The following is a 16,330-nucleotide window of genomic DNA, read 5'->3' as shown; positions in this document are numbered from 1 at the left end:
CCAGCCCGGTGCCCTACCCAGAGTGCACTCAGGAACTGCCACCCAGTGAAATGGGCTCTTTTTATCCTTTTTATCAAAAAGGACCTTGGTTAGATTTAGGGAGGAGCTTCCTTGCCCTAAAGGTGAGAAGGAGGGTGACTGGCTGCCCAGGACACTGTGGGCCTGTTGTCCCAGCACCTCCTCCAACTCTCAGCAGCATCCCAGGTCAGACTGTGCATGACGTACAGTCTATATAGGCTTCCCAGTGGTGAGACATCAAGAGAAAAGAGACACGTGGCCCCTCCTTCCAGGGGGACAGTTGAATGAAAATCAGTTGATCTCTGCCAGACAGGAGCTTCAGGTCTGAGGGAGACAGACAGACGCAGCCCTTCCCTGTGTGGCTTTCAGTGAGGGGGTGCGGACAGGGCCTGCTTGCCTCCCCACCCCGCCCCCAACTTATAAGGGGCACAAAGAGCCCTCTGTCTCTCCAAGCCGGAACCAAGCCAGGGCCTGTCTTGCCCACATAACTGCCCTCTTTTCTGAAGGTGGAGGCCTGGAAAACCCACGTCTGGCAGGACGAGAGGCGGAGGCCCCAGAGAAGAGAGATTCGATTCAAGGTCTTGATCAAGTAAGTGGGAATGGTTGATGTTGAGATCTGAATGGCAGCCCTTCCTTCTAGGCCTTGATGGACAGGAAACAAAGAGAAAGGGTTTGGAGGGCCTTCTCTGGCAGCCCAGTGGTTAGGACTCAGCGCTTCCACTGGTGCGTGGGTTTGATCCCTGCTGGGGGTGCTGAGATCCCATGTGCCTCATGGCCCAAACACTAAAGCATAAAACAGAGGCAGCATTGTAACGAATCCAATAAAGAGTTTTAAAATCTTTTTTTAAAAGCATATTAAAACTATTTAAAAAAGAGAGAGAGAAAGGGTTTGATTCCCAGACGTGCGTGCATGATAAGTCACTTCAGTTGCGTCTGACTCTGCGACCCTATGAACTGTAGCCCACCAGGCTCCTCTGGCCATGGAATTCTCCAGGCGGGAATACTGGAGTGGATTGTCATGCCCTCCTCCAGGGGATCTTCCTGATCCAGGGATCGAACTTGTGTCTCATTATGTCTCCTGCATTGGCAGATGGGTTCTTTACCGCAGGTGCCACCGGACCCCAATTCCATGGGTCACCTGCCACCTCTGCCCCAGAGTTCTCTCTCCTCTATTTTCCCAAAGGACCTGAGTGGCAGGTTGACCTGGATTCTTTTCCCTCAACCTGCCCTGCTTTAAGCTTCCTGTTTGGAAGGCTGACTTGGCACCTACACTGTCTGTCCCCACAGAGCCGTGCTCTTCGCCTCGGTGCTGATGCAGAAGGCCATGTCATCCCGGGTCAGAGCCACGATCCTCTTTGCAACAGAGACGGGGAGATCGGAAACGCTGGCCCAAGACCTTGGGGCTTTGTTCAGCTGTGCCTTCAACCCCAAGGTAGCTGCCTCGGCCTGTGTGTGGGGAAGTCTGGGAGGAGTGACAGTGATTGCTCTGCTCCTAGGTAGCCCTGAGCCTCAGGGCATACTTTGCAACTCTGTGATAGAAGGAGAGATATGTGTCCCGATTTCCCAACTTACCCAGTAGATAAGCTTTTCATAGTGTTCCAGAAAACACAATTTGAGAAACATGTTCCTAATGATGCCATGTCTCCGTATATATGAACTGTCCCAGGGGAATGTTATTCACATTTGCTGAGCACGTCCTATACGGGCTGTGGGCCTAAAGGCGAAGGACCCAGAGAATGGATAAGATGCAGAGAAATAAAACAAACCCCAAGGGTGACTCATTCCCTCTAGCAGTGTTGGATTTGAGCCTCCGTCACTGAACTCACTGAAGGCATCCCAGGTCAGGCTGGCCTGGGTAGAAACCTGAGGCCCTGACGTGTTTCACCTGAGATTAGCTTCAGGCAAAGCATTTGTGTTTCCAAGATGCCAAAGGAGTTGAGCAATTTTGTAACCCACTCATCCTGTTCTTGTGAAAAATATGTCCGCATTCTTGGAATCCGAAATAGCGGTGCAAGTGGTAAGACGTGATGTGGGACATGAAGTGTTTTGGAGGCAGACCCCCCAGGGCTGGCTGATGTGCTAGCCGTGGGAGAGTCAAAGAACCAAGGACGCTGTGTGCAAATAGATTAGGTTGGCAGGGACTTGTTAAGTACTTACCTCCACCATGGCAGGCACCAGGGGACAGAGCTGATGACAGGGACCCAAGCGTTGGATGCCTGGGGAGGGCGTGGAGGGAGTCAGCCTGGGAAGCGAGGGCTGACATCCACCCTGGGTGCTCTGCAGGTTCTCTGCATGGATCAGTACCGGCTGAGCCATCTGGAGGAGGAACAGCTGCTGCTGGTGGTGACCAGCACTTTTGGCAACGGAGACTCCCCTGGCAACGGAGAGGTGGGTGGCCCAGGGCCCAGGGCCCAGGGGTCTGGCGGCTGGTAAGGGCCCGAAAGGACCAAGGAAAGGACATGGGGACTCAGCATGTCCTAAGGAGGGCATTTGGGAGTGAGAGCTCCGATCACTCTGGGTTGCCCTAACGTTAGCCATCAGCCTTCCTCCTTGGTAATTACTGGTGTATACTCGAGCTGCCAAGCCTATGATGTGCTTAATATATTTCAGTAAATTGACTTGCCTTTTTAAATTAAAAAAATCATTTTTAGAGGAAACTTTATATCAGTCTCACAAATGGAAAGCCAGCAAAGAGTGGTCCCACGTAAATCCAATGAAAGTCAAACAGTTATTGAATTTTAGCCAGATCCTGTTGCCTAATCATGGCTTGCTTTGTTCTTCAAAAAGAGTAACAAGCAAGTATTAGAGAAGTGTTAAGTCTCCATTGGCAGTGATCTGAGATCTTTTTTCCCTAGTGTTTAGGACAAGAAAATAAAATAATTGAAACAGGAGTAACTATTTAAAAATTATAGAAAAAAGAATATTTTCCTACCATGTGATTTGATTTTCCATCTGAAGTTATCTTGGAGAAAAACAAAGTGAGAATGTTAGTTGCTCAGCCATGTCTGAGTGTTTGCGACCCCGATGGACTATAGCCTGCCTGGCTCCTTGTCCATGGGATTCTCCAGGCAGGAATACTGGAGTGGGTAACCATTCCCTTCCTGGCCCAGGGGTCAAACCCAGATCTCCCGCATTGCAGGCAGGTTCTTTACCACTGGCCACTGGGAAGTTATCTTGAGTTTCTGGGAAATCAGGGTTATTTCAGAGAATATGGGACCAATCGTCAATCTGACAAGAAGAAAGGCTCAGGTGCCATCAGGAGACCCTCTAGAGATACCCTGCTATTAGACAGCACCCCCCGCCCGGCCAGGGCTGGGCTCTCCTGGGTCCCCCATCAAAGGTCAGGCCCCCATGAGTTGCTGAGGCTGAAATTATCCCTGAGTCCCAGCCAGGTGGTCCACATAAACCAACTTCCACTTGAGGATCTTGGACTTTGTCCTGCCAGATCTGGCCAGTTTCCAGATGAGCCACTGGATGACTAGGAAAAGCAGTGCTCTCATTGATCGTGTGCTGAGACTTCTATGATTCTCTTCCTAGAAACTGAAGAAGTCCCTCTTGATGCTGAAAGAACTCACCAACAAGTTCCGGTAATGCCCTTCCCTGCTCCCAGACTCTGGGTTCCATCTGACAATGGAGCTGGGGATGTATAAGAAGGGAATTTCTCTGGGACGTCCAGGCCCAAAGAGAGCCTGTCCTCAGGGATGTCATGGGTCAAAGCAGGAAAACCAAGTACCTTTCTCGGGTCTGCAGGCCAGGGGTGGGGTTGGTCTTGGGAGTTGATGACAAGGTTCGGCAGTCAGGGAAGACAGGAAGGGGATGCGTGCCCTGGTGATCCTTGCCCAGCTGGCATGAACGTGTCCGGGGGCTGGCCTGTGGCTTGTTGGCTCTGGGGCAGGTGGCGGGTCGGCTCACCCAGGCTCCATGCGTGTCCTCCTCTGGCAGGTACGCCGTGTTTGGCCTTGGCTCCAGCATGTACCCTCAGTTCTGTGCTTTTGCTCACGACATCGACCAGAAGTTGTCCCAGCTGGGGGCTTCTCAGCTTGCCCCAACTGGGGAAGGGGACGAACTCAGCGGGCAGGAGGAGGCCTTCCGCAGCTGGGCCGTGCAAACCTTCAAGGTCGGTTCACAGCTGGGAGCTGCCCCACCACATGGGCAGGGAGGCTGTGGTGCGCTTGTGCCCCAGACACCTGTGCCAGGCATCCTGGCGGTCACCGCCCCATTGGGCCCTATAGGCATGGTCCCAGTGTGGGCAGGGTCGCAGGTTGGAGGACTCAGGTCACTGCTGCACCCCAACAGCCCCCAGAAGAGCTCCACTGAGATATGTGTCCTTCAGGTGGGAGAAGGTGGATAAGATGCTTCGCTGCCCTCGGGGAGCTGTGGTTTAAGATCTTTCTCCTCTCTGATTATCCAGGTCACCTCCTGACGTCCTTGTCCTGTTTCAGTGTCCCAGCTACAGAGAACTTGGAGACAGGGCTATCTCAGTAGGTCTTTAGGGCCTGCAGCTTGACCCCACTGACTGAGAAAACTCATTGAAGCAAAGTCTTTCACTCCGCAGCAGGGCTTATGAGCACCAGCTTGAGAGGGGCCAGCATGATTCCCAAGCCCAGGTCTCCTCCACACGATTCCACATCAGGAAAATGGGAGCAATCAAACCTGTCTCATGGTGTGGGCATGCAGTTAAAAGGAGATGCTGTCATTATTAATAATCATAATAGAAGCAACAGCTACTCCATGCTAGAACCAGACACTTTATACAGTCTTCATAATAGCCCTGCCAGATAAGTGTCCTTAGTAGTTAGAGCACTTGGCTCAGTTGTAAGGAATGTGGTAGCCCCAGGGGTGGTGATGCTGCTGCTGATTACAGGAATGGTTATTAACACTGGTCTGTTCCATCTTCATCCAGGCAGCCTGTGAGACATTCGATGTCAGTGGCAAGCACCACATTGAGATCCCCAAGCTCTACACTTCCAGTGTGACCTGGGACCCACACCACTACAGGCTCGTGCAGGACTCAGAGCCTCTGGACCTCAACAAAGGTATTGCTTCCCTGCGCCACGCGGAGCTTGCTTGCCCTTCCTGCCAGGGTGGGCGTGTCTGAGCCCTGAGCCCTATGGTCAAGGAGGACACTCTGTGTTTGTGTGTGTGTGTATCTGCACGTGTGTGTTAGTTGCTCAGTCATGTCTGACTATTTGTAACTCCCTGGACTATAGCCCACCCAGCCCTTCTTTCCATGGGATTCTCCAGGCAAGAATACTGGAATGGGTTACCATGCCCTCCTCTGGGGGATCTTCCCGACCCAGGGATCTAACCCAGGTCTCTTGTGTCTCCTGCAATGGTGGATGGATTCTTTACCACTGTGCCACCTGGGAAGCCCAAGGAGACCACTAGGACCCTCTGAACGGAGGCAGCTAGTCTAGGGCTACCAGGTGTCTCTCTCTCATTGGGTCCAAGAGTCTGTAGGGATGTAAGACCCAGGGCTTGTCTGGTCTCTGAGGAAGGGTATTCAGAAGGAAACCCTGGCAGGGTGGTGGAAAGAGAAGGGTGCTCCCGTGTGCTGGACACTGTGCTGGGCTCTTTGTCCACCTGCTCTAAGTGACCTCTGACACTCAGCCCAAGTGGAAAGCGCAGACAGAGAAACTGAAGTTCAGGGAGGTGCGACAAGTTGCTAGCACAAGGCCAAGCTGGGACTTGGGCCCCAGCCTTCCAGCTCCAGTGGCATCCGGGTATTAATGAAGGACATTTTGCAGAGGCAATTCCAGGCTGTGGTCCGGGAATTCTGGATGGCCCCATCGATGCTGTGCTCCCATGATTGCTCTTGTCTGTACCGCAGCTGCGGTGGTCCTGCAGGTTTCTGCATGTTTAGGATATCCTCAGCTTCAACTGTGCTTTCCTGTGGATCCCAAGCCATGGGATGCTCTAGAAATCCCCATACTGGGGGCATCTAAATTGCATTTCCCAGCACCTGGCAGCAGCACAAGCACCTTCTGTCAGAACAAGGGTCTTTATTTGTGATTGAGAAACATAGTGGGAAAAAACAGGCAGGGAAGGAAAATCCCAGCACCGTCACTGTGCGGCACCCAGGGGAATGTCGGGTGTAGTTGACTCAGCATGTGCAGGCTGCCCCACCAACACTTACAAGCCACGTCGCCACTTCACCGTCTCTCTATTCCACAGCCCTGAGCAGTATGCACGCCAAGCCTGTGTTCACCATGAGGCTCAAATCGCAGCAGAATCTGCAGAGTCCGAAATCCAGGTAGAGCAGAAGACAGGACTTCCGGGGTGAAATACAGAATACAGATTTCACGTATTCATTTATTTTTGGCAGCGCTAGCTTTCTCTAGTTGCGGTCTGCAGGGGCTACGCTTTAGTTTCGGAGCGCAGGTAGAGCAAGGCTCTAGGGTGCACAGGCTCTGATAGTTGCAGCGCATGGGCTTAGATGCTCCGAGGCACATAGGATCTTCCTGGACTGGGGATTGAATCCATGCCCTCTGCGTTGGCAGGCGTATTCTTTACCACCAGGGAGGTCCCCACAGATTTTATTTTAATCAAGGGAAGACCAAAGTAAGTCAGTCTTTGAAAGAAGAAAACAAAAGTGTCCGCTGGCCTTAGCTACGGTGCTATTGGTAGGACCAGCTAAACTGCCCACCCCTGTGGCCACCAACACCTTCACATCAGGTCTGCATTAACCACGAGCCAGTTTTCCAGCTTGGGAATCACGCAGCTGCTTTACTTCCTGTCCTTTGTGATTTACCCATTTCACCAAAAAAAGGAGGGCAAGAGAAACTCAAACCCTTTGGCGCTTTCTTAAGAACTTTCAGAAATTTTGACAGGGCAGGGCTTTTCCCTGCCAGGCAGCCGGTGTTGTGGATTCTCCAGAGGTTGATCTGTGCTGTCCTTACATTCATTAGCAAAACTGGGCTGTGTTCTAATAAGAACCGCATTTGTGCTGACGCTAGGAAAGGTTTGTCCCAATGCCCACGTATCTCCCAGTGACATGCTTTGTTTAGGCAGAGTCTGTGGCCAAGCTCTCGTGGAGGGTGGCATGGGAGGGGTACTGCCCACCCTCTCCCCATGGAGAAGCCATGGTCCCCATCAGCCCCCACCCCTCTTGAGCACCCTAGCCCTGGGATGCCAGCAACCTGTGTTCATGGAACCAGGCAGGAACACGAAAGGAGGGCATGTTTCCTGGGGAAGCTGGCCCACCCATCGGGGAGCATGGGAGGAAATCCTGGTGGCGTCATCAGAGGCCTCTTTTTCCTTCTCCAGCCGCACCACCCTCCTGGTGGAACTCTCCTGTGAGGGCAGCCAAGCTCCAAGCTACCTGCCGGGAGAGCACCTCGGAGTTTTCCCATGCAACCAGCCAGCCCTGGTTCAAGGCATCCTTGAGCGAGTGGTGGATGGCCCTGCCCCGCACCAGCCCATGCGCCTGGAGACCCTCTGTGAGAATGGTGAGCCTTCTGCAGGGGAGCTTGGCTGAGGCGACCTCAGCATCCTCCCCCCCCCACCCCAGTCCCACTGATGGGTTGTGCTGCAGACACTCATCTAGTCTTGTCCTTCTGGCTGAGTAGGGGGCTCCTGAAGCCTGCCCCAAAGTAGCCTTGCAAATAGTTCTGGACTATTTATTCTGAGCTATATATTCTGGACTGTAATAGTTCCAGCAAGAAGGGATTCTTCCTTGAACTATTTGCCCAACACCAGAGGCTGGGCTGTCTTTCCCCTTCATTCGTTTCCTTAACTGGCCACTTCTGTTGATTGATTCATTTTTCCATCGAAATTTTAACCACTCATATCTATATACTGGGGGCTTCCCGGGTGGCTCAGCAGTAAAGAATCTGCCTGCAATGCAGGAGACGCAGGTTCAACCCCTGGGTCAGGAAGATCCACTGGAGAAGGAAGTGGCAATCCACTCCAGTATTCTTGCCTGAGAAATCCCATGGACAGAGGAGCCTGGTGGGCTACAGTCCCTCAGGTTGCAAGAGTCGGACACGACTTAGTGACTAAACTGTCACCACCACCATCTGTATAGAAAGAAAGAAAGTGAAGTCGCTCAGTTGTGTCCGACTCTTTGCGACCCCATGGACTGTAGCCTACCAGGCTCCTCCGTCCATTGGATTTTCCAGGCATGAATACTAGAGTGGATTGTCATTCCCTTCTCCAGGGGATCTTCCTGACCCAGGGATTGAACCCAGGTCCCCCGCATTGCAGGCAGATGGTTTACCCTCTGAGCTACCAGGGAAGCCCAATACCATCTGTATACCAGGCTACGAAACGTCTATATCCTGGGCTATGTGTGTATGTGTGCTAAGTCACTTCAGTCATGTCTGACTCTTTGTGACCCTATGGACTGTAGCCCACCAGGCTCCTTTGTCCATGGGATTTTCCAGGCAAGAATACTGGAGTGGGTTGCCATATCCTCCTCCAGAGGATTTTCCCGACCCAGGGATCGAGCCCATGTCTCCTGCATTGCAGGCGGATTCTTTATTATTTGAGCCACCAGGGAAGCCCCCATCTGGGCTATATACCTGTGCTAAAATGAATGGACTTCATGTCTGCCCTCAGAAAACCTATTACCTAGTACAGGGGGGCAGATATGCAAGAATAGTCATAATAATTACTATTATAACAGAAGCAGCCACCACAGGATAGAAAAGGGCTTTTCTCTAAATGAACAACTCATCTACCTCTAGGGTGTACATCAGTTTTTGGTGAATTTAGTCACTGTGAGTCTGTAGTTCACCTGTGTGTGTACTGCTGAAGTTCAAGTCTGTGCCAGAGAAGGACTGGACTCTGGTGCATCGTTAGTTTTGCAGGATTGTGTCCTCTTAGGTGCCCTTCAGGGGGCTATTGATCAGCCTTTCCTAGCAGTCCTATCTCTGAGCACCATCCTCTGCATTTGAGTTGGTCATGTGAGCCCTTTTACTGTTCCTGGAACCAGAATTTCAGTGTCTTCTCTCCCCTGCAGCTGGAGGGTGGAGGATGTCTGTCCCAGATGCCTAATCACTCTTTGGGAAACCTAAATGGGGCCTATTTCCTACCCTGTCTCCTTTCTTCCCTCTTCAGGCAGCTACTGGGTCAAGGATAAGCGACTGCCACCTTGCTCACTCAGCCAGGCTCTCACCCATTTCCTGGACATCACCACCCCGCCAACCCAGCTGCTGCTTCGAAAGCTGGCCCAGCTGGCCACAGAAGAGGCTGAGAGGCAGAGGCTGGAGACCCTATGCCAGGTGAAGGTCGGGGCTGGTGGGTGAGGCTGGGGCAGGGTCCCAGAGTCAGGGGGAGCCTGAGCCTAGAGCTGGTTTTTAAGCTTCAAGAGGATCCACCCCAACTTCCCAAAGTGTGACTTGTCAAAGGCTGGTGGGAAGTCAGGCATCCTCTTCCATTCCATTTCTAGGACATAGTTGCATTGAGTGAAGTAAGTGTTTTGAATGTCTGCAGGAGGCAACCTAAGTGCCCTTCCTCAGAAATTAGCTAGAAAAGGAGAACCATTCTCTCTTGTATTCCCCACACCTGGAAGAAACCTGGAACTCAGGAAGTGTTGGAGGATAGTTGGTGTGGATGAATGGACATAGTAACAGATGTGTAGTAGTTGAACTAATAAATGAATGAAAGAATGCATTAACTCACAGGAAACTTTCTAGGCCCAAGTCTTTGCAAAGGCACTTCCAACCCAGGGATCGAACCCAGGCCTCCTGCATTGCAGGCAGATTCATTACCAGCTGAGCCACAAGGGAAGCCCAAAGAGTACTGGAGTGGGTAGCCTATCCCTTCTCCGGCAGATCTTCCTGACCCAGGAATCAAACTGGGGTCTCCTGCGTTGCTGATGGATTCTTTACCAACTGAGCTGCCAGGGAAGCCCTTTGCAAAGGCACTGGATATCGTTATTACCATCACCATTATCTCTACTTATCTTGATTCCAGTCACCTCCACTGCCATCCTCCTGTGGCTGCACTGCACTAACTTGGCACACATTTTCTCACTTAATTCTCACAACATCCCCACGAGGTAGGCGATGCTGCCCTCACTCCACAAAGGTGAAGTAATGGGGACAAGATCCCACAAATAGTAAGAGCCTTCAGGCAAGGTTTGAACCCAGGTCTGTATGATTCCAAGGTATTAGTTGCTCAGTCATGTCCTACTCTTTGTGATCCAATGGACTGTAGCCCGCCAGGCTCTTCTGTCCATGGAGTTCTCCAGGCAAGAATACTGGAGTGGGTTGCTATTTCCTTCTCCAGGATATGATTCCAAAGCTCTCCCCTAAATTAGGTTATGATAAAAATTTGACTGCTGCCCATATATGATTCCAAAACACTCCCCCAGATTAGATTATGATAAATATTTGACTGCTGCCCACCAGTTGTTGACAGTAAGGTTTTAAGCACACAGATTAGAGAAATGCTACTCCTCTCCAGCTTAGTGTTTTCAGCACCACGGACAGCACCTAGTTCTTTGAAATATTTGCTGTGGGAATGAACGAGTGAGTGAATGAATGAATACTGAATTGTGACAGCCTCTTCCCTCCGTGTGGAGCAAGCTCCCAGAGACACTCACATTGCCCTTGGCTTTCAGCCCTCAGATTACAACAAGTGGAAGTTCACCAACAGCCCCACATTCCTGGAGGTGCTGGAGGAATTCCCGTCCCTGCGGGTATCTGCCAGCTTCCTGCTCTCCCAGCTCCCTATTCTGAAGCCCCGGTACTACTCCATCAGCTCCTCCAGGGACCTCACACCCACGGAGATCCACCTCACTGTGGCCGTGCTCACGTACCGCACCCGAGGTGAGGCTGGGGCAGTGGCTGTGGAACAGCCCAAGTCTGCTACTTACTGGGCAGCCGTTCATCATTAAATGATGATCTCCTCATCATTAAACACTCATCTTCCAGCCCTGTTAACAGCAGTGGGAGGAGTGTGGGAGAGATCACTATGAAACAGGCACCGAGCTAACTTCTTTATAGATGTGATCTGAGAAGCACATTCACATGGTTTCTGAAAACCAGGCAGAGACCCTCTTCGCTCTGCTAAAGAACATTTGCAGGAGACCTGGGTTCCATCCCTGGGTTGGAAAGATCCTCTGGAAGAGGCAATGGCTACCCACTCCAGTGTTCTTGCTTGGAGAATCCCATGGACAGAGGAGCCTGGCAGGTTACAGTTACAGTCCCTGGGGTGGCAAAGAGTCAAAAGTGACTGAGCGACTTTCACTCAAAGAATATCCGCAGAGGCCAGGGCTCAGTCCTCGGGGAGCGGAGGCAGGTGCACATCCTGTGAAAGCAGGATTCCGCCCTGAGGGAAACCAACAGGACTTCTTGGTAGGAGCGCTGGAGTAGAAGTTAGGGAAGCTGAGCTGTGACCTGAGGGGCCTTGTACAAGTCACCTTCCCTCTCTGAGACTCAGCTTCTGCAGCGAGAGCGCCTTGCCCGCTCTGAGTCCCTTTCAGCTTTTGCCGACTCTGGGCACATAGAGAGTAGAGCTCAGAACCAGGAGGAAAAGCAGCCCTCTGATTAAAGCCTGTTGAGTGCCTGAGCGGGCAGTTCAGGGAGGAGCCACTGAAAGTGTTCGTGCGCGGGTGGTGGGGGCCATGTTGGTCAGTGTGTGCTGTCCTTGCAGATGGCCAAGGTCCCCTGCACCATGGCGTCTGCAGCACGTGGCTCAGCAGCTTGAAGCCCCAGGACCCGGTGCCCTGCTTTGTGCGAAGGTAGGCACTCCCTCCACTGTGTCTACTGCGGGACCACTGGCCCTGGGGAATACTGGGTTGAAAGGGAGGCTTCTGGGGTTTAGAAGCCACTCTGGGTCTATTGGCCTGTAAAGAAGGCACTGGGGTCATCACACTGGGCCTCTCCATTCTAACCCCTAGCAATAGAGCACAGCCACGTCTCTAGCAGGGACAGAGGTTGACAGTGGTGGTGGGCTCAGAACAACGAGGCTCAGCCTTTTTCCCCAAAGGACCCCAGGGTGAGGTGATGGTGAATGTAGTTCACCTGGGTGGGGGACATGAAATAGCCTGCTGGACTTGGGAAACCAAATTTGAGCTCCTTGTCTCCACTGCAACCCCCCGCCCCTCAACACTGCTGCCTCCACCCGTGCCCCTGTCCTGTGTGTGTGCGTTGGACCCAGAGTGTCTGAGGACAGGACCTCTTTCCTTCTGTCCCCTCAGTGCCAGTGGCTTCCAGCTTCCCGAGGACCGCTCCCGTCCTTGCATCCTCATCGGGCCCGGCACGGGCATCGCCCCCTTCCGCAGTTTCTGGCAGCAGCGGCTCCATGAGGCTGAGCACAAAGGTATAACTGGAGGGCTCCCGGGGATGGGGAGGGGTGGTGCCCAGTGCCTGCCTAGGAGTAAAACTGTAACTGTAACCATCCCACAGACATTTCCTGGCCCCTCTCCCAAGTTTACCTCAGCCTGTGTGGAAAAATGATATGAATGCTCTGGGCCTCAGGTTCCGTATTTGTAAAATAGGGACAGTACTATTTTAGATAGGATGTGGCGGTGAAATGGGATTCCAGTTGGGTGCCCAGCTCAGCCAGCCTTGCAGCAAGATCCGCCTGCCCTCTGCTGGCCACCCTGGCAACTGCAACCTGCTCTGGGTCTTGCAGGGCTCCAGGGCGGCCGCATGACCCTGGTTTTTGGGTGCCGCCGCCCGGAAGAGGACCACCTCTACTGGGAGGAGATGCTGGAGATGGCCCGCAAGGGGGTGCTGCATGAGGTGCACACAGCCTATTCCCGCCTGCCTGACCAGCCCAAGGTAAATGCCACAACTGCGTGTGTAGAGAGGGTGGAGCATTAACAGAGCAGACTATGGTGGGTGTCTGGCTCCCCACAAGCCCCTTACCTCTGTGAGCCTTCACCTCCTCAGCTCCAAAATAGAGGCAAGGGACTTGCCTGGTGTTCTAGGGGCTGAGACTCCGTGCTCCCAATGCAGGGGACCGAGTTTGATCCCTGGTCAGGGATCTGTATCACGCATCCTGCAACTAAAGATCCTGCAGGCCGAAACAAAGACCCAGTGCAGCCAAATAAATATTTAAAAATAAAATGGAAGCAATTATGCAGTCACCAGAGCGGTGCTGTGAAGCTACTGATAGTATGTTTACTCTTCCAGGAGAAGAGACAGGTCCTGAGATGGTCAGGGCTAGTCAGGGTCATGTATGGGTTCATCCCCAGTGCCCAGCCTGTTGAAGGCTCCCCACTCTGGATGTACAACTGTTGGGTGGGTGGTGGTCCAGGCACCGCAAGGCTGGAGGGTGGCTGCTGTTCCCTGAATGGCCTGCTGACTCACTCTGCTACCCCAGTAGGCACTTTGCCCCAAGAGCCTGGGCAGTCAGAACAGTCTCTTGGCTCAGCCTTTGTGAACTTGTCCCATTGGGCCCCTCCCACACTGGTATTCCGTGCCTGGTGGCATCTCTGTGCCTGGTGGCATCACTTGTGTGAAGCAAGAGCAAGGAGTCCCCGATTGACTCCAGGACTTCTGAATATCTGGGGAACCCTGCTCTGAATTACAAGGAGGGTCCCCTGGACAGTCTGTGCTGAGAGGCTCCCTTTTCTGGGGTGTAAGCAGATGGGCTTCAGAGCCCTGGGCAGGACAAGTGGCTTGATTGATGCCTCTTTGAAGTATGCTAAATTCAGAGCAAGTGTGCTAAATCTGGGAGCTTCACTGGAGGTCAGCTCCTCAAGGACAGGGCTGTGGCCGGTGTTCACCTCTCCAGCCCCAGCTCAGGCCTGGGCCAGGCAGGGCGCCAGTGCACCTCCTCATCTCGACCTTGATTGTCCCCATGCAAGGCCCTGGCTGGGAGGGTGCTCACCCCACAGCCCCTTGTGCCCGCTCCCCACCTCCCCATGGCCAGGAGGCCTGACCGCAGCCTTTGCCCTCAATAGCGGGGCCCTGGACCCACCATCTCCTCTGGTTTCAGGTCTATGTTCAAGACATCCTGCGGCAGCGGCTGGCGGGTGAGGTGCTTCGTGTGCTCCATGAAGAGCAAGGCCACCTCTATGTCTGCGGGGACGTGCGCATGGCCCGGGACGTGGCCCACAGCCTGAAGCAGCTGATGGCTACTGCGCTGAGCCTGAATGAGGAACAGGTGGAGGACTATTTCTTCCAGCTCAAGGTAGGACCACTGGTGGTGTGTGGGCTCGGGATGCGGGGCACAGGCTCGGGCCTGGGAGCTGGGACCAGGGGACTCAGGCTCAGACTAATCTCAAAGGGATCCTAGAGAGGGTGGGAGGCCAGAGCTGGTGAGGTGCTAGAAGGCCTGCCTGTCTGTCCTGATCTGGTTGCTCAGTTGGACAAAGGCAGACGTGTTGATTTTCTGCAAGACACTCAGAGTCCCTAATTCGCTGCTGTGCATCAAAGAGCTTGAAGACCGGGAGAAAGAGCACAGCCTTTCCCAACCATATTCATCCCCGAGCCCCCAGTGCCTGGAGCCCTGTGGGACAAGCACAGGGCAGGCTTTGTTATTGTTCAGTCGCTCAGTTGTGTCTGACTCTTTGCGACCGGTGGACTGCAGCACGCCAGGCTTCCCGGTCCTTCGCCATTTCCCGGAGCTTGCTCAGACTCGTGTTCGTTGAATCAACGATGCCATGCAGTCACCTCGTCCTCCGTCATCTCGTCCCCTTCTCCTCCTGCCTTCTGTCTTCCCCGGCGTCAGGGTCTTTTCCAATGAACAGGCTATAATGGCCATCATAAAGCTTGGGGAGATGTTTTGTGGTCCACACCAGAGTGGATGCTCATGAGAGTTAAAGAGTCTTAAGTGAGATTCAAATCTAGTCTAAGCATGGCAATTGGGAAGGCAAATAGTTCATGAGTGTCCGTGTGATGGGGAAACCAGGGAACCCTGGACTTGCTGAGTGAGAGGGGGCTACACCAACAGAGCTGATATTAATACCTTGGTCTCTGTTTTCCCTTAAAGAGCCAGAAGCGCTATCATGAAGACATCTTTGGTGCTGTATTTCCCTATGAGATGAAAAAGGATGGGGCAGCGCCCAGCGATCCCAGAGCTCCAGGCGCCAACACAAGTTAAAGCTGCTGCCCTGGACCTTAATGATGGCACCCACTCTCGATTATCTGAGGTCACAGGACTGGGGAGATTGAAGGGAGATCATATCCCCAAGCTTCTCATTTTATTTCCCCATCTCCTTCCCTCTCAAACCCTTTACTTGACCTGCTACCAAGTAGCAGCCTTGGAGACAGGGTGGAACCTTTTGTCTCTCTTGAGCCCCTGCTCCGGGGTGATGGAGAGACAGGCCTCCCTGGTCCCTTGGAGACTAAATCTGCAGCCGTTCTGGCCAGGAGGTGAGAAAGATGGAACTTCCTTGATTGCACCATTTGGAGTGACCACTAGGAGGCGCTGTCACGCCACTCTGTATTTAACTGCCCATGTACAGTTATTTATGCCTCTGTATTTAAAACAAGCAAACCCCAGTCTGCCTCTTGGGCCTTCCTTGTATGATTCCATGATGGACATATTTATACGAAATATATTTTATTTTAACCACACTGTATATGTATGTGTGTGTTTTGTAAGGAAAGCAGCCTTAAGCTGTACAGAGTTAGGGTTGGCGGGGTGGTGGTGGGGCTACCTTTGCTTGGACAAAAATCCCCCACAAAGGGACATACCAGCTTGGCTACGCTGCTTCTCTGGAATGCCCACTGGGCCTGGGGGCAGCACATGAGGTTTTGTGCACATCTGAAAACCTGTGATGGAGGCGAGGAGGCACAGGCTGGCTTGAGGGCGCCAGCTGAGCCGCGAGCTGCCGGTCCCTTAGTGTAGGCCTGCCCCACAGCCCTGTCTCGGGAGTCACCGCCTTCTGCTCTGGGCTGCCTGTTTCATGACAGTTTGGCCAGTAATGATTTGGCTCCTGGGTGACAAAGCAGGTGAGGCTGGGCTGCGTGTCAAGGACTTGATGATGAGTGAGGGACATACGTCTTCCACGGGGAAGGCTCCTTCAGGGACCTAACCTGGTGGGAACAAGGAAGGAACTCAGCCAGGGGCTAGGTGGAGGGTTGGCTAAATCTGGCTCCCAGCCTGGGTTTGGACTCTTGTTTCCTTGGCTCCTTGGCCCCCTTCTCCCCTCCCCAATTCCTGCTCAGGTTGGGTGGCCGGGGGGTGGGGAGGAGGGGCACGCCACCGCAGTGTCCTAGAGATGCGTCTGTACAACGTGGTCAAGGACAGTCCCCTGGACCAGCGCCTCTGCCACTCCAGCGAGCAGGGGACCACCTGGGCTCGTTACATTGCAGACTGAGGAGGTCTGCCGCAGAACCCGGATTCTGTGTTTCTAAGGAGCCCCCAGGTGCTGCTGGTCCAAGCCCACCCTGGTTCCCAAGGACTG

At 53.2% G+C, this 16,330-nt stretch overlaps 1 protein-coding gene across 2 annotated transcripts in view; it reads left to right on the top strand.

The window, feature by feature from the left end:
• NOS2 (nitric oxide synthase 2) overlaps window positions 1-15,497 on the top strand; it is a 42,632-nt gene extending 27,135 nt beyond the window's left edge. For both annotated transcript variants that reach the window (XM_042255454.1, XM_012185382.5), the window contains 15 exons: window positions 525-607; window positions 1,306-1,450; window positions 2,302-2,406; window positions 3,556-3,605; window positions 3,961-4,135; window positions 4,922-5,054; window positions 6,193-6,271; window positions 7,285-7,466; window positions 9,079-9,242; window positions 10,586-10,793; window positions 11,620-11,707; window positions 12,167-12,288; window positions 12,604-12,752; window positions 13,915-14,109; window positions 14,911-15,497. In XM_042255454.1, the coding sequence (XP_042111388.1) occupies window positions 525-607; window positions 1,306-1,450; window positions 2,302-2,406; window positions 3,556-3,605; window positions 3,961-4,135; window positions 4,922-5,054; window positions 6,193-6,271; window positions 7,285-7,466; window positions 9,079-9,242; window positions 10,586-10,793; window positions 11,620-11,707; window positions 12,167-12,288; window positions 12,604-12,752; window positions 13,915-14,109; window positions 14,911-15,021 (1,989 nt within the window). In that variant the 3' untranslated portion in view covers window positions 15,022-15,497. The remainder of the gene's footprint in view (window positions 1-524; window positions 608-1,305; window positions 1,451-2,301; window positions 2,407-3,555; window positions 3,606-3,960; window positions 4,136-4,921; window positions 5,055-6,192; window positions 6,272-7,284; window positions 7,467-9,078; window positions 9,243-10,585; window positions 10,794-11,619; window positions 11,708-12,166; window positions 12,289-12,603; window positions 12,753-13,914; window positions 14,110-14,910) is intronic.
• The last annotated feature ends 833 nt before the right edge of the window (window positions 15,498-16,330 follow it).

Source organism: Ovis aries, chromosome 11 (genome assembly GCF_016772045.2).
Source record: "Ovis aries strain OAR_USU_Benz2616 breed Rambouillet chromosome 11, ARS-UI_Ramb_v3.0, whole genome shotgun sequence".
NCBI lineage: Eukaryota > Metazoa > Chordata > Mammalia > Artiodactyla > Bovidae > Ovis > Ovis aries.
This window is presented reverse-complemented; position numbering and strand designations above follow the sequence as displayed.